Consider the following 18,336-nt stretch of genomic DNA (forward strand, 5'->3'; position numbering starts at 1 on the left):
TGATGCTTTGTTTCCTCCTCCCCCACCTCAGATTATGTTTCCTTCTCCCCCACCTCAGACTTTGTTTCCTTCTCCCCCACCTCAGACTATGTTTCCTTCTCCCCTCACCTGAGGTTTTGTTTCCTTCTCCCCCACCTCAGACTTTGTTTCCTTCTCCCCCCACCTGAGGTTTTGTTTCCTTCTCCCCCACCTCAGACTATGTTTCCTTCTCCCCCACCTCAGACTTTGTTTCCTTCTCCCTCACCTCAGACTTTGTTTCCTTCTCCCCCCACCTCAGACTTTGTTTCCTTCTCCCCTCGCCTCAGACTTTGTTTCCTTCTCCCCTCACCTCAGACTTTGTTTCCTTCTCCCCCACCTCAGACTTTGTTTCCTTCTCCCCTCACCTCAGACTTTGTTTCCTTCTCCCCTCACCTCAGACTTTGTTTCCTTCTCCCCTCACCTCAGACTTTGTTTCCTTCTCCCCCCACCTCAGACTTTGTTTCCTTCTCCCCCACCTCAGACTTTGTTTCCTTCTCCCCCACCTCAGACTTTGTTTCCTACTCCCCCCCCCCCAACCGAGGCTTTGTTTCCTTCTTCCCCACCTGAGGCCTTTTTCCTTCCCCACCTCAGACTATGTTTCCTACACTCCCACCTGAGGTTTTGTATCTGTATACTCTACCCAAGGTTTTATTACCTTCTCCCCCACCTGATGCTTTGTTTCCTTCTTCCCCACCTGAGGCTTTGTTTCCTTCTCCCCCACCTCAGACTTTGTTTCCTTCTCCCCCACCTCAGACTATGTTTCCTTCTCCCCCTTCTGAGGTTATGTTTCCTTCTCCAACTGGGGCTTTGTTTCCTTCTCCCCCACCTCAGATTATGTTTCCTTCTCCCTCACCTCAGACTTTGTTTCCTTCTCCCCCACCTCAGACTATGTTTCCTACTCCCCCCCCCCAACTGGGGCTTTGTTTCCTTCTCCCCCACCTCAGATTATGTTTCCTTCTCCCTCACCTCAGACTTTGTTTCCTTCTCCCCCACCTCAGACTTTGTTTCCTACTCCCCCCCCCCCCAACCGAGGCTTTGTTTCCTTCTTCCCCACCTGAGGCCTTTTTCCTTCTCCCCCACCTCAGACTATGTTTCCTTCTCCATCACCTCAGACTATGTTTCCTACACTCCCACCGGAGGTTTTGTATCCGTCTACTCTACCCAAGGTTTTATTACCTTCTCCCCCACCTGATGCTTTGTTTCCTACTCCCCCACCTGAGGTTTTGTTTCCTTCTCCCCCACCTCAGACTTTGTTTCCTCCTCCCCCACCTCAGACTTTGTTTCCTCCTCCCCCACCTCAGACTTTGTTTCCTCCTCCCCCACCTCAGACTTTGTTTCCTCCTCCCCCACCTCAGACTTTGTTTCCTTCTCCCCCACCTCAGACTTTGTTTCCTTCTCCCCCACCTCAGACTTTGTTTCCTTCTCCCCCACCTCAGACTATGTTTCCTACTCCCCCACCTGAGGTTTTGTTTCCTTCTCCCCCACCTCAGACTTTGTTTCCTTCTCCCCCACCTCAGACTTTGTTTCCTTCTCCCCCACCTCAGACTTTGTTTCCTTCTCCCCCACCTCAGACTTTGTTTCCTTCTCCCCCACCTCAGACTATGTTTCCTACTCCCCCCACCTGAGGTTTTGTTTCCTTCTCCCCCCCCCCCAACTGAGGCTTTGTTTCCTTCTCCCCCACCTCAGACTTTGTTTCCTTCTCCCCCACCTCAGACTTTGTTTCCTTCTCCCCCACCTCAGACTTTGTTTCCTTCTCCTTCACCTAAAGCTTTGTTTCCTTCTCCTTCCTCCGCATACCGTAAGTAGCACTCTACATAAACTCCATCCATTCCCACCTCCCACCACTTGATTTATCTTTAGCCCCATTTGTGGAAAGTGAAACTGATGAGAGTTTTCTAGGAAACCACCAGTTAAGGCCCGTACACACGGTCGGACTTTTTGACAACAAACATGCAAATTAGCTGTTTTGGAGCAACATCCGACTGTGTGTACGCTCCATCGGACAAACTTTTTCTGTTTTCATCGGACTTTTGTTGTCTGTGCGAACGGACAAACTTTTTGACAACAGAAGTCCGATGGAGCAAAGTCCGACCGTGTGTATGCAAAAGCATCGGACTTTTGTACAAGGTACAAACACGCATGCTCAGAGCCTATGCAAACGATCAGACTACAATACAGAAGTTGACCAAAGGTGGCGCTGGAGTCATTGAACGTCCTCTTTTGAAGTGGCGTCCGTATGTTGTGACTTCACCACGTTCGTGTTTGTTGTCAAAAAGTCCGACCGTGTGTATGCAATACAAACTTGTTGACCACGCCCTTTGTACAAAAGTCCACGGGAAAGTTTGTACAAAGTCCGATCGTGTGTATGGGGCTTTAGAAAGATGTATTTTAGGGGGTCAAATGTCCTCATGGCAAGTGAATGATACGGGTTATTTCAGGTCCTAAAACTCAAACTCCGCTTTTTATGTTCCAGGACCACAGTGTTCTAACAGGGACACCACCTTGAACATAACAGACTCTGAGCCTGAGGAGCTTGAACCGAACGAATCGTTAGTATGTAGTCAGAGAGTACTCGTAATACAAGGCATGAAGAGTAAATGATGAGGCTTCTATATATGATGGCTTCCTGGTTCCAAAGAGAGCTGCTGGAGAATCCCCGACGCCCTGGAGAATCCCTGACACTTTTAGGCAAGGGGCAGGGGATAGCAGTGACATCACTGCCCAAATATGGCCGCAGGATATATTTGATCAATGATGTCACCACTTTCCTCTCCCCTTCCCTTATAAAGCTAAAGAGGAATTTGTTTTGCCACAGGGTGGCACTGTGGATACAAGATTGATGGAAAGGTGCCACATCCTAATTTAATTGGAAATACTACCTTGTAAATCAATGATGGGCTTTTATAGGCACTGAGATACACATCATTTCATTAAAATGTAAGTACTTTTATTACTTTTTTTAAATGTAAAACAGACGCACAGGTTTTTAAAAGAACATCACAATATAGATATTTCCTGGTAGATATTTCGCACACATTTTTTTTTGTAATAAAAATACCTACATTTTAATTCCGTTATGTGTATCTCAGAGCCTATAAAGCCCATCCATATATTTTCAAGGTAGTAGATCATTCCTTTATAAATCTGATGACAGCTTGGGGAGGTACATGTACCATCAGGATCGGTTGTGTGCGCTGGGCGGTCAGGTTCCTTTTTTCAGTGAGTTGGCGGAAGGCGGCCATCTTGATTGGTTTTGGGTTTACAACAAAGGACATTTTGGGGTGATTTTTTATTTTTGTTAATAAAGGATTCCTCAAAAGTTAGGTTGTCTTTATTTCTAAGTTACAGACATAGTACAGGAGATGATCAGAGACTGCAGACATAGTACAGGAGATGATCAGAGACTGCAGACATGATACAGGAGATGATCAGAGACTGCAGACATAGTACAGGAGATGATCAGAGACTGCAGACATGATACAGGAGATGATCAGAGACGGCAGACATAGTACAGGAGATGATCAGAGACTGCAGACATGATACAGGAGATGATCAGAGACTGCAGACATAGTACAGGAGATGATCAGAGACTGCAGACATGATACAGGAGATGATCAGAGACGGCAGACATAGTACAGGAGATGATCAGAGACTGCAGACATGATACAGGAGATGATCAGAGACGGCAGACATAGTACAGGAGATGATCAGAGACGGCAGACATAGTACAGGAGATGATCAGAGACTGCAGACATGATACAGGAGATGATCAGAGACGGCAGACATAGTACAGGAGATGATCAGAGACGGCAGACATAGTACAGGACTGCTGCTGGGTGCCGCCATCTTGGATGTGAAGTCAGCATCCCTCAGAACTCAGGGCTGTCATTCAATATTCACCTTTAATTCTCCCCCAGCAGTTATGTGAATGTCTTTAGGGATGTGAGGGGAGAGACCAAATAGCTGGGCCAGCACAGACAGTAATTAGACACTCACAGAAGAGGCGGGGGATATGAAATAGGCACATTACAAGTCTTGTCACTTTATTCCATCCTCTGCAGGTGATTTCAGTGTCACAGCTCTCCATAGACACAAAGATGGGTTGTCACATTCGTGGTTCTCTGGTGGTCTCATTGTCACCTCTCTAGTTCCCATCTTACAATAGAGTGACCCTTCTATTCATACCTCACACTCTGCTACAGGGCTATGGCTCTAATATTCATATGGAAGTGCTCTTATACTATATACAGATACAGTGGATTATAGGAGGAGGACGGACTCAGGGTATACGGCATCTTCCCCACTATCCGGGATTCAGGATCTTCTCATCCAACGTCTAGACTGGAGCGGAAAACAAAGAGAGAGAAGTAATCAGTGTGGAGAATAAGGGCCACTTCCTAATTCTAAAACCTAATCATGCCCGAGTATTTATCACATATTCTTTTATTGATTTTTAGTTTTCATTCACAGTATGTAAGTTTTGTTTTTTGCTTCAGTCGCATCATTATTTTACTTATACAGCACTTGTTGACTGTGTCAATCCACTCACACAATCACCCTTGTAATCTACACTTCACAATGCACGATCATTGTCACGAATATTATTAATATATTTCTATTACACTAATATGCCCTTTTATTTTTAATACTGACTAAGTTACTATGTTTATGGGACATATATGATATCGTGCCAAATTATTATTTGATAACCCCTGTTATCGTCAGTCTTTTTATTTATATACATATACTTAGAATTATTTACCATATAATGATATCCTGGTGAAACCGCCATGATTTTACTTACCTTTACGCAAATACTAAATAACTACTATTGGGTATTGATTGCAGGCGCAGTCTCCTCCGTCCCTCCAGGGGCGTGAACAGTGTGGCTCCTTGCAAGTCCTCCGGGGTGGTTTTCCTTCCTCCCTGGGGAGGCAGGGGCGAACATCAGAGACCTCTCGGATTCCCTAAGCGGCTTTTAGGATTTTGGGTGATAGGAATACCCATTCCACCCTTGAGCGGTAAATATACCACCATTGGCTCACCTAAATGTTATCTGCATTGACATGTTTTTTAACTTTGAACTCATGTAAATCTTTCCAGATCCAACCGTCCCCCTGAAGAGACCATATGTTGGTCGAAACGCGTCAGGGCTCAATTGCTATACAATACTATGTAATACAACAGTGTGTAACTATACATGTTTGTTTTATTGGGCTGTGGAATATGTAATGTGTATTCTTTGAACCAGATGGTATACATTGTATTGAACCATACTATGACATTGGACATTTTTTGAATAAATCAATCTCTTTATACACAACTATGATAAAGGTACTTGACTTTGTCATCCCGCTGCCAAAAAGCCCCATCGGGGAAATCCTTTTTCTTTTTGTACTACTCCTACCCAACCTTGTCCATACTGTCCTACCTACTACTCCTACCCAACCTTGTCCATACTGTCCTACCTACTACTCCTACCCAACCTTGTCCATACTGTCCTACCTACTACTCCTACCCAACCTTGTCCATACTGTCCTACCTACTTCTCCTACCCAACCTTGTCCATACTGTCCTACCTACTTCTCCTACCCAACCTTGTCCATACTGTCCTACCTACTTCTCCTACCCAACGTTGTCCATACTGTCCTACCTACTTCTCCTATCCAACCTTGTCCATACTGTCCTACCTACTTCTCCTACCCAACCTTGTCCATACTGTCCTACCTACTTCTCCTACCCAACCTTGTCCATACTGTCCTACCTACTACTCATTCCCAACCTTGTCCATACTATCCTACCTACTACTCCTACCCAACCTTGTCCACACTGTCCTACCTACTACTCCTACCCAACCTTGTCCATACTGTCCTACCTACTACTCCTACCCAACCTTGTCCATACTATCCTACCTACTACTCCTACCCAACCTTGTCCATACTATCCTACCTACTACTCCTACCCAACCTTGTCCATACTATCCTACCTACTACTCCTACCCAACCTTGTCCATACTGTCCTACCTACTACTCCTACCCAACCTTGTCCATACTGTCCTAGCTACTTCTCCTACCCAACTTTGTCCATATGATCACTCATCCTGCTCCTACCCAACTGTAGTGCTGGTACTCCTAATGAGTACACACTATGTTTGTAAATATAGTTTTTTGCCCAAAACTGTAGTTGAGTTTTGGGGTTAATCGTGCTAAATTGTGCTTGGCATCAGTTTGGCTGGGCTGTATTACGGTTCTGCCTGTTCATAGGTGGGGTTCGCACCTGTGAGAGGCCTTAGAACACAATCTGGTTGGACGCATTGGGTACCAATCTCTCTCTCTCGGAGCCAATCAGTGGGAGTTTGTCTCGCTGTGTGTTCCAGGAAAGGGTACTTAGGGTGCTGAAGTCACGTGGTTCTGGGTTCCGGTCCAGAAGTTGTTGCTGACTCCATGGTCCTGGTCTTCCTGACCAGCCCCCAGGGGCCCTCATGACCTGGGGTGCGGATCCATCCATTTCCGAGCCTCGGAACTGGCTAGTCCGAGGTGCAGTAACTGGAAGGAGGATTCTAAGGTGTGAATCCACATTTCTTACGGTATCGCCGGACCGACTGAAAGATTCTGGTTAAAACTAAGTTCTTCAACCGAGTCTGTGTGAGAGACTTTACAAAGCTAGATTTACCTGTTGGCTGCTAAATCCCAGCTCAAGAATTTATCCAACAGTTAAAGAGTCCAGTTGCAAGTGCCTAATCCCTAGCTAAACTTTACCCCGATACCCTCTATTCCCAGTTTAGAGACTGAGTTTGTTCAACTGTTTTATGCAAAATAAAAATCCTAACAAGTGTCGTCTCTACAGTTACTGGGTTACCAACCCTGGGAACCCCTAGACAAGGATAACGAGTGTGAGCTGGAGGAAGTAAGCCCAGAAAGATTCAGCTGCTCCTTCGGGGGTCAGTGCTACACAACTTTGTGCTTATCATCACTAATCCTGCCCAATCTTGTTCCCATTATACCACCAACTACTCAATCCCAATCTGATCCATATTGTAACTCCTATTCTTGCATAATCTTGTCCATAATTTCCAACCTACCATCCAACCTTGTCCATTTTGTCCCTTCTATTGCTCCTGCCCAACCGTTTTCATATATTCTTTTGTACTGCACCTGTCCAAAATTGTCCATATCATCCCTCCTCCTGCTCCCGGCAAACCTTGTCCATATCTTCCCTCCTATTGCTCCTGTTGAATATTTTCTATAACTTTCCACCTACTATTCTTGTCTAAACTTGTCCATGATGTCCTTCCTACTGCTCAAACCCAATCTTGTCCATGTGTCCCTCCTGCTGCTCCTGCCCAGCAACATCCATATCATCCCTTCTACTGCTCCTGCCCAACCTTGTCCATATCATCCCTCCTACTGCTCCTGCCCAACCTTGTCCATATCATCCCTCCACCTGCTCCTGCCCAACCTTGTCCATATCATCCCTCCTCCTGCCCAACCTTGTCCATATCATCCCTCCTCCTGCCCAACCTTGTCCATATCATCCCTCCTACTGCTCCTGCTCAACCTTGTCCATGTCATCCCTCTTTCTGCTCTTGCCCAACCTTGTCCATATCATCCCTCCTCCTGCTTCTGCCCAACCTTGTCCATATTATCCCTCCTCCTGCTTCTGCCCAACCTTGTCCATATCATCCCTCTTTCTGCTCCTGCCAAACCTTGTCCATATCATCCCTCCTCCTGCTTCTGCCCAACCTTATCCATATCATCCCTTTTTCTTCTCCTGCCCAATCTTGTCCATATCATCCCTTCTACTGCTCCTGCCCAACCTTGTCCATATCAACCCTTCTCCTGCTCCTGCCCAACCTTGTCTATAACATCCCTCCTACTGCTCCTGCCCAACCTTGTCCATATCATCTCTCCTACTGCTCCTGCCCAACCTTGTCTATAACATCCCTCCTACTGCTCCTGCCCAACCTTGTCCATATCATCCCTCCTACTGCTCCTGCCCAACCTTGTCCATATCATCCCTCCTACTGCTCCTGCCCAACCTTGTCCATATCATCCCTTCTCCTGCTCCTGCCCAACCTTGTCCATATCATCCCTTCTCCTGCCCAACCTTGTTCATATCATTCCTTCTACTGCTCCTGCCCAACTTTGTCCATATCATCCCTCTTTCTGATCCTGCCCAACCTTGTCCATATCATCCTCCCTACTGCTCCTACCCAACTTTGTCCATATCATCCCTCCTCCTGCTCCTGCCCAACCTTATCCATATCATCCCTCTTTCTGCTCCTACTCAACTTTGTCCATATCATCCCGATTTCTGCTCCTGCCCAACCTTGTCCATATCATCCCTTTTTCTGCTCCTGCCCAAAGTGTACATATCATCCCTTTTTCTTCTCCTGCCCAAACTTGTCCATATCATCCCTTCTACTGCTCCTGCCCAACCTTGTCCATATCATCCCTTCTCCTGCCCAACCTTGTCTATAACATCCCTCCTACTGCTCCTGCCCAACCTTGTTCATATCATCCCTCCTACTGCTCCTGCCCAACCTTGTCCATATCATCCCTTCTTCTGCTCCTGCCCAACCTTGTCCTTATCATTCCTTCTACTGCTCCTGCCCAACTTTGTCCATATCATCCCTTCTCCTGCTCCTGCCCAACCTTGTCCATATCATCCCTTCTCCTGCTCCTACCCAACCTTGTCCATATCATCCCTTCTCCTGCTCCTGTCCAACCTTGTCTATATCATCCCTACTCCTGCTCATGCCCAACCTTGTCCATATCATTCCTTCTACTGCTCCTGCCCAACCTTGTTCATATCATCCCTCCTACTGCTCCTGCCCAACCTTGTCCATATCATCCCTTCTTCTGCTCCTGCCCAACCTTGTCCTTATCATTCCTTCTACTGCTCCTGCCCAACTTTGTCCATATCATCCCTTCTCCTGCTCCTGCCCAACCTTGTCCATATCATCCCTTCTCCTGCTCCTACCCAACCTTGTCCATATCATCCCTTCTCCTGCTCCTGTCCAACCTTGTCTATATCATCCCTACTCCTGCTCATGCCCAACCTTGTCCATATCATTCCTTCTACTGCTCCTGCCCAACCTTGTCCATATCATCCCTTCTCCTGCTCATGCCCAACCTTGTCCATATCAACCCTTCTCCTGCTCCTGCCCAACCTTGTCTATAACATCCCTCCTACTGCTCCTGCCCAACCTTGTCCATATCATCCCTCCTACTGCTCCTGCCCAACCTTGTCTATAACATCCCTCCTACTGCTCCTGCCCAACCTTGTCCATATCATCCCTCCTACTGCTCCTGCCCAACCTTGTCCATATCATCCCTCCTACTGCTCCTGCCCAACCTTGTCCATATCATCCCTTCTCCTGCTCCTGCCCAACCTTGTCCATATCATCCCTTCTCCTGCCCAACCTTGTTCATATCATTCCTTCTACTGCTCCTGTCCAACTTTGTCCATATCATCCCTCTTTCTGATCCTGCCCAACCTTGTCCATATCATCCTCCCTACTGCTCCTACCCAACTTTGTCCATATCATCCCTCCTCCTGCTCCTGCCCAACCTTATCCATATCATCCCTCTTTCTGCTCCTACTCAACTTTGTCCATATCATCCCGATTTCTGCTCCTGCCCAACCTTGTCCATATCATCCCTTTTTCTGCTCCTGCCCAAAGTGTACATATCATCCCTTTTTCTTCTCCTGCCCAAACTTGTCCATATCATCCCTTCTACTGCTCCTGCCCAACCTTGTCCATATCATCCCTTCTCCTGCCCAACCTTGTCTATAACATCCCTCCTACTGCTCCTGCCCAACCTTGTTCATATCATCCCTCCTACTGCTCCTGCCCAACCTTGTCCATATCATCCCTTCTTCTGCTCCTGCCCAACCTTGTCCTTATCATTCCTTCTACTGCTCCTGCCCAACTTTGTCCATATCATCCCTTCTCCTGCTCCTGCCCAACCTTGTCCATATCATCCCTTCTCCTGCTCCTACCCAACCTTGTCCATATCATCCCTTCTCCTGCTCCTGTCCAACCTTGTCTATATCATCCCTACTCCTGCTCATGCCCAACCTTGTCCATATCATTCCTTCTACTGCTCCTGCCCAACCTTGTCCATATCATCCCTTCTCCTGCTCATGACCAACCTTGTCCATATCATTCCTTCTACTGCTCCTGCCCAACCTTGTCCATATCATCCCTCCTCCTGCTTCTGTTCAACCTTGTCCATATCATCCCTTTTTCTGCTCCTGCCCAACCTTGTCCATATCATTCTTCCTACTGCTCCTACCCAACTTTGTCCATATCATCCCTCTTTCTGCTCCTACCCAACCTTGTCCATATCATCCCTCTTTCTGCTCCTGCCAAACCTTGTCCATATCATCCCTTTTTCTGCTCCTGCCCAAACTTTTCCATATCATCCCTTCTCCTGCCCAACCTTGTCCATATCATCCCTTCTCCTGCTCCTGCCCAACCTTGTCCATATCATTCCTTCTACTGCTCCTGCCCAACCTTGTCCATATCATCCCTTCTCCTGCTCCTGTCCAACCTTGTCTATATCATCCCTCCTACTGCTCCTGCCCAACCTTGTCCATATCATCCCTTCTTCTGCCCAACCTTGTCCATATCATCCCTTCTACTGCTCCTGCCCAACCTTGTCCATATCATCCCTTCTCCTGCTCCTACCCAACCTTGTCCATATCATCCCTCTTTCTGCTCCTGCCAAACCTTGTCCATATCATCCCTTTTTCTGCTCCTGCCCAAACTTGTCCATATCATCCCTTCTCCTGCCCAACCTTGTCCATATCATCCCTTCTCCTGCTCAACCTTGTCCATATCATCCCTTCTACTGCTCCTGCCCAACCTTGTCCATATCATCCCTTCTACTGCTCCTGCCCAACCTTGTCCATATCATCCCTTCTCCTGCTCCTACCCAACCTTGTCCATATCATCCCTCTTTCTGCTCCTACCCAACCTTGTCCATATCATCCCTCTTTCTGCTCCTGCCAAACCTTGTTCATATCATCCCTTTTTATGCTCCTGCCCAAACTTGTCCATATCATCCCTTCTCCTGCCCAACCTTGTCCATATCATCCCTTCTCCTGCTCAACCTTGTCCATATCATCCCTTCTACTGCTCCTGCCCAACCTTGTCCATATCATCCCTTCCACTGCTCCTGCCCAACCTTGTCCATATCATCCCTTCTCCTGCTCCTGTCCAAACTTGTCTATATCATCCCTCCTACTGCTCCTGCCCAACCTTGTTCATATCATCCCTTCTTCTGCCCAACCTTGTCCATATCATCCCTTCTACTACTCCTGCCCAACCTTGTCCATATCATGCCTACTACTCCTCCTGCCCAACTTTGTCCATATAATCCCTTCTCCTGCTCCTGCCCAACCTTGTCCATATCATCCCTTCTCCTGCTCCTACCCAACCTTGTCCATATCATCATTCTTTCTGCTCCTACGCAACCTGGTCCATATCATTCCCTTCTCCTGCCCAACCTTGTCCATATCTTCCCTTCTTCTGCTCCTGCCCAACCTTGTCCATATAATGCCTTCTCCTGCTCCTGTCCAACCTTGTCTATATCATCCCTCCTACTGCTCCTGCCCAACCTTGTCCATATCATCATTCTTTCTGCTCCTACGCAACCTTGTCCATATCATTCCCTTCTCCTACTCCTGCCCAACCTTGTCCATATCCTCCCTTCTACTGCTCCTGCCCAACCTTATCCATATCATCCCTCCTACTGCTCCTGCCCAACTTTGTCCATATCATCCCTTCTCCTCCTCCTGCACAACCTTGTTCATTTCATCCCTTCTCCTGCTCCTGTCCAACCTTGTCCATATCATCCCTTCTACTGCTCCTGCCCAACCTTGTCCATTTCACCCTTTCTTCTGTCTATTTTAGGTGTACTTGAGGGCCATCATATTTGCTCAATACCTGCAGCAGTTACTGCATAGTTATTGTGCTTTACTGTTCCTATGACTTCACTGCACATCTACCAAACAGGGTATGTCTGACTGTAATCAATAGAATCTCTCCAAATGCCCTGTTAAGTAAATGTCAGTCTAGAGGAGTGGTCCAGTGGGCGTTCCTAAGCAGGCTGCATTTGCATACAGACCACCCTACATAATGCCCTTACAATTGTAAGAACCAAAATGCATTGAATGAAAAGAGCAGGCCAGGCATAGACAATCTGAGGGGGAAAGGGTTAGATGATGCTGGACACCCTTTAACCACAAAATTAGGTGGGCTCTATCTATCTGTGAGAAGTGCACAGTGTGCAGTGAAATCAGAGTAAGCCATTTCAGTCCAGGAGAGGAGGTGGTACACCTGTGCATGACTATAGGGGAGGCCGGAGGTCAGATTTAAGTGCAGTTACACTTTGACTAGATCCTCACCCCAGTCTCAGAATATGTTACAGCACAGTGTTTTATTGGTCAGGGATTCAAGATGTGGGATGAAGCCAGGAGAGCACAATTTTCAAAAGTTGACCAGCAGGGGGCACCCTCATAGCTCCCTCAGCACAGCTGTGCTTTACTATGGGTGCTCAGTGTGCAGTTGTCTGATATGGATACTTTGTTACAGCAGCTGGACAACCCAGAGCCTGGACTGCCGTATTCTATGATATTCATTGATAGAACATGATCCAGTCCTCCCGGATCACTCCAAGATCTCCGTGACACTCACCCCCTCACTCTTTTTTCAGGAAGCTGTACACCCCCGGAATCGTCTTCCCAGTGACCTTCATCTCCACTTCCTTACACAGATCATTCCTCCGAGCCTTACGTCCCTATAGAGAGAGGAGGGGAGATCACATTACACAGATGCATTGTCAAAATTCAAAGAAAGAGCCAAATATGGAAGAAAATCTCTGATCCTGTTCAACGCACCATTGTACACTGACACATGTACAGTATCTCACAAAAGTGAGTACACCCCTGACATTTTTGTAAATATTTTATTATATCTTTTCAAGTGATAGATGGTGTCATACGTGTGTGGCGGCAAACAGGTGAGGAGGACAAATACAAGTGTGTCTACAGTCAGGCATGGTGGTGGGGGTGTCATGGTCTGGTGCTGCCGGCACTGGGGGGCTACAGGTCATTGAGGGGACCATGAATGCCAACATGTACTGTGACATACTGAAGCAGAGCATGATCCCCTCCCTTCAGAGACTGGGCCGCAGGGCAGTATTCCAACATGATAACCACCCCAAACACACCTCCAACACCACCACTGCCTTGCTAAAGAATCTGAGGGTAAAGGTGATGGACTGGCCAAGCATGTCTCCAGACCTAAACCCTATTGATCATCTGTGGGGCATCCTCAGACGGAAGGTGGAGGAGGGGAAGGTCTCCAACATCCACCAGCTCCGTGATGTCATCATGGGGGAGGGGAAGAGGACTCCAGTGACAACATGTGAATCTCTGGTGACCTCCATGCCCAAGAGGGTGAAGGCAGTGCTGGAAAATAATGGCGGCCACACAAAATATTGACACTTTGGGCCCAATTTACACAATTTTCACTTAGGGGTGTACTCACTTTTGTTGCCAGCGGTTTAGACATTAATGGCTGTGTGTTGAGTTATTTTGAGGGGACAGGAAATTTACACTGTTATACAAGCTGTACACTCACTACTTTACATTGTAGACAAGTGTCATTTCTTCAGTGTTGTCACATGAAAAGAGAGAAGAAAAGATTTACACACATGTGACTGAGGGGTGTACTTACATTTATCAGATACTGTATGTTCATATACGGGATACTCAATCCTAACACATATTACATTAAGGCAGAATATGCTTTAAAATCACAGTGCCTTGAAAAAGTATTCATACCCCTTGTAATTTCCCACATTTTGTCATGTTACAAGCAAAGACCTAAATGTATTTAATTGGGATTGTATGTGACAGACCAACACAAAGTGACAGATTCTCCCCCCTGAGCTGTGGATCTCTGCAGCTCCTCCAGAGTTACCATGGACCTCTTGGCTCTTCTCTGATGAATGCTCTCCTTGCCCGGCCCGGTCAGTTTAGGTGGACGGCCATGTCTTTGGTAGGTTTGCAGTTGTGCCATACTCTTTCCATTTTCCAATGATGGATTGAACAGAGCTCCATGAGATCTTCAAAGCTTGGGAGATTGTTTTATAACCTAACCCTGCTTTATACTTCTCCACAACTTTATCCCTGACCTGTCTGGTGTGTTCCTTGGCCTTCATGATGCTGTTTGTTCACTGAGGTTCTCTAACAAACCCCTGAGGGCTTCACAGAACAGCTGTATTTATACCGAGATTAAATCACACACAGGTGGACTCTATTTACTAATTAAGTGACTTCTGAAGGCAATTGGTTCCTCTAGATTTTAGTTAGGGGTATCAGAGTAAAGGGGGCTGAATACAGAGTAAAGGGGTCAGAGCAACTCCAAAACTGCAGCTTTTGTGGGATGTTCCCAGTCTGCAGTGGTCGGGACCAACCAAAAGTGGGCATGGGAAGGAGAACCGGGCAACTGGAGACAGGGTCATGGACAGCCAAGGCTCATTAATGGAGAAGGGGAGGCTCATTGATGGAGGTGGGGAGGGTGATGGCTCATTGATGGGGGTGGGGAGGAAAGGCTCCTTGATGGAGGTGAGCGGGGAAGGCTCATTGATGGAGGTGGGGGAGGCTCATTGATGGGAAGGGAAGGCTCATTGATGGAGGTGGAAAGGGAAGGCTCATTGATGGAGGTGGGGAGGGAAGGCTCATTGATAGTGGTGGGGGAGGCTAGGCTCATTGATGGAGGGGGAAGGGAAGGCAGGCTCATTGATGGTGGTAGGGAGGCTATTTGATGGAGGTGGGGAGGGAAGGCTTATTGAAGGAGGTGGGGAGGGAAGGTTCACCGATGGAGGTGGAGAGGGAAGACTCATTGATAGAGGCTGGGAGGGAAGACCCATTGATGGAGGTGGGGAGAGAAGGGTCGTTGTTGGAGGTGGGTAGGGAAGGCTCATGGATGGAAATAGGGAGGTAAGGCTCATTGATGGAGGTGGGAACGAGGGCTCATTGTTGGAGGTGGGGAGGGAAGGCTCATCGATAGAGGTGGGGAGGGAAGGCTCATTAATGGAGGTGGGGAGCGAGGGCTCAGTGTTAGAGGTGGGCAGGGGCAGCTCATTGATGGAGGTGGGGAGGAAAGACTCATTGATGGAGGTGGGGAGTGAGGGCTCAGTGTTAGAGGGGGGCAGGGGCGGCTCATTGATGGAGGTAGGGAGGGAAGACTCATTGATGGAGGTGGGGAGTGAGGGCTCAGTGTTAGAGGTGGGCAGGGGCAGCTCATTGATGGAGGTGGGGAGGGAAGACTCATTGATGGAGGTGGGGGGAAGGAAGGCTCATTGATGGAGGTGGGGAGCAAGGCTCATTGTTGGAGGTGGGTACGGAAGGCTCATTGATAGAGGTGTGGAGGGAATACTCATTGATGTAGGTGGGGGGGGGGGGGCTCATTGATGGAAGCGGGGAGGGAAGGCTTATTAAAGGAGGTGGGGAGGAAAGGCTCATTAATGGAAGTGAGAAGGGAAGGTGCATTGATGGAGGTGAAGAGGGAAGACTCATTGATGGAGGTGGAGAGGGAAGGCACATTGATGGATGCTGGGAGGGAAGGCTCATTAATGGAGGCCGGGAGGGAAGGCTCACTGATGGAGGTGGGGAGCGAGGGCTCATTGTTGGAGGTGGGTAGGGAAGGCTTATTGATGGAGGTGGGGAGCGAGGGCTCATTGTTGGAGGTGGGTAGGGAAGGCTCATTGATGGAGGTGGAGAGGGAAGGCTCATTGATGGAAGTGGGGAGGGAAGACTCATTGATGGAGGTGGGGAGGGAAGGCTCATTGTTGGAGGTGGGTAGGGAAGGCTCATTGATGGAGGTGGGTAGGGAAGGCTCATTGATGGAAGTGGGGAGGGAAGACTCATTGATGGAGGTGGGGAGCGAGGGCTCATTGTTGGAGGTGGGGGGTGAGGGCTCATTGTTGGAGGTGGGTAGGGAAGGCTCATTGATGGAGATAGGGAGGGAAGAGTCATTGATGGTGGTGGGGAGCAAGGTCTCATTGTTGGAGGTGGGTAAGGAAGGCTCATTGATAGAGGTGGGTAGGGAAGGCTCATTGATGGAAGTGGGGAGGGAAGAGTCATTGATGGAGGTGGGGAGCGAGGGCTCATTGTTAGAGGTGGGTACGGAAGGCTCATTGTTAGAGTTGGGGAAGGAAGGCTCATTGATGGAGGTGGGGGGAAGGAAGGCTCATTGATGGAGGTGGGGGGAAGGAAGGCTCATTGATGGAGGTGGGTAGGGAAGGCTAATTTTTGGAGATGGATAGGGAAGGCTAATTGATGGGGGTGGGTAGAGAAGGCTCATTGATGGGGGTGGGTAGGGAAGGCTCATTGATGGGGGTGGAGAGGCAAGACTCATTGATGGAGGTAGAAAGATAAAGCTCATTGATGGAGGTGGGGGAGGCTCATTGATGGAGGTGGGGGAGGCTCATTAATGGAGGCGGGGGAGAGGCTCATTGATGGAGGTGGGGGAGAGGCTCATTGATGGAGGTGGGGGGAGGCTCATTGATGGAGGTGGCGGGAGGCTCATTGATGGAGGTGGGGGAGAGGCTCATTGATGGAGGTGGGGGGAGGCTCATTGATGGAGGTGGGGGAGGCTCATTGATGGAGGTGGGGAGGGAAGACTCATTGATGGAGGTGGGGAGCGAGGGCTCATTGTTGGAGGTGGGGGGTGAGGGCTCATTGTTGGAGGTGGGTAGGGAAGGCTCATTGATGGAGATAGGGAGGGAAGAGTCATTGATGGTGGTGGGGAGCAAGGTCTCATTGTTGGAGGTGGGTAAGGAAGGCTCATTGATGGAAGTGGGGAGGGAAGAGTCATTGATGGAGGTGGGGAGCGAGGGCTCATTGTTAGAGGTGGGTACGGAAGGCTCATTGTTAGAGTTGGGGAGGGAAGACTCATTGACGTAGGTGGGGGGAAGGAAGGCTCATTGATGGAGGTGGGGGGAAGGAAGGCTCATTGATGGAGGTGGGGAGTGAAGGCTAATTTTTGGAGATGCATACGGAAGGCTCATTGATGGGGGTGGGTAGGGAAGGCTCATTGATGGGGGTGGAGAGGCAAGACTCATTGATGGAGGTAGAAAGATAAAGCTCATTGATGGAGGTGGGGGAGGCTCATTGATGGAGGTGGGGGAGGCTCATTAATGGAGGTGGGGGAGAGGCTCATTGATGGAGGTGGGGGAGAGGCTCATTGATGGAGGTGGGGGGAGGCTCATTGATGGAGGTGGCGGGAGGCTCATTGATGGAGGTGGGGGAGAGGCTCATTGATGGAGGTGGGGAGAGGCTCATTGATGGAGGTGGGGGAGGCTTATTAATGGAGGTGGGGGAGAGGCTCATTGATGGAGGTGGGGGAGAGGCTCATTGATGGAGGTGGGGAGGGAAGGCTCATTGATGGAGGTGGGGGAGGCTCATTGATGGAGGTGGGGGAGGCTTATTAATGGAGGTGGGGGAGAGGCTCATTGATAGAGGTGGGGGAGGCTTATTAATGGAGGTGGGGGAGAGGCTCATTGATGGAGGTGGGGGAGAGGCTCATTGATGGAGGTGGGGAGAGAAGGCTCATTGATGGAGGTGGGGGAGGCTCATTGATGGAGGTGGGGGAGGCTTATTAATGGAGGTGGGGGAGAGGCTCATTGATGGAGGTGGGGGAGAAGCTCATTGATGGAGGTGGGGAGGGAAGGCTCATTGATGGAGGTGGGGGGAGGCTCATTGATGGAGGAGGCGGGAGGCTCATTGATGGAGGTGGGGGAGAGGCTCATTGATGGAGGTGGCGGGAGGCTCATTGATGGAGGTGGGGGAGGCTCATTGATGGAGGTGGGAGAGGCTCATTGATGGAGGTGGAGGAGACTCATTGATGGAGGTGGCGGGAGGCTCAGTGATGGAGGTGGCGGGAGGCTCATTGATGGAGGTGGGGGAGAGGCTCATTGATGGAGGTGGAGGAGACTCATTGATGGAGGTGGCGGGAGGCTCAGTGATGGAGGTGGGGGAGGCTCATTGATGGAGGTGGGGGAGGCTCATTGATGGAGGTGGGGGAGGCTCATTGATGGAGGAGGTGGGAGGCTCATTAATGGAGGTGGGGGAGAGGCTCATTGATGGAGGTGGGGGAGACTCATTGATGGAGGTGGGGAGGGAAGGCTCATTGATGGAGGTGGGGGAGACTCATTGATGGAGGTGGGGAGGGAAGGCTCATTGATGGAGGTGGGGGAGACTCATTGATGGAGGTAGGGAGGGAAGGCTCATTGATGG

At 49.0% G+C, this 18,336-nt stretch overlaps 1 protein-coding gene across 3 annotated transcripts in view; it reads right to left on the reverse strand.

Moving 5' to 3' along the window:
• Positions 1-4,036: 4,036 nt before the first annotated feature.
• The window catches only part of LOC143997813 (retinoic acid receptor responder protein 2-like), a 45,770-nt gene continuing 31,470 nt past the window's right edge, over positions 4,037-18,336 (reverse strand). For all 3 annotated transcript variants that reach the window (XM_077493625.1, XM_077493626.1, XM_077493627.1), the window contains 2 exons: positions 12,725-12,827; positions 4,037-4,359 (listed from right to left, as the gene is read on the reverse strand). In XM_077493625.1, coding sequence (XP_077349751.1) covers positions 12,729-12,827 — 99 coding nt within the window. In that variant the 3' untranslated portion in view covers positions 4,037-4,359; positions 12,725-12,728. The remainder of the gene's footprint in view (positions 4,360-12,724; positions 12,828-18,336) is intronic.

Source organism: Lithobates pipiens, unplaced genomic scaffold (genome assembly GCF_037356315.1).
Source record: "Lithobates pipiens isolate NorthernLeopardFrog02 unplaced genomic scaffold, aLitPip1_a1.2 Scaffold_19, whole genome shotgun sequence".
NCBI classification, from domain to species: Eukaryota; Metazoa; Chordata; class Amphibia; order Anura; family Ranidae; genus Lithobates; species Lithobates pipiens.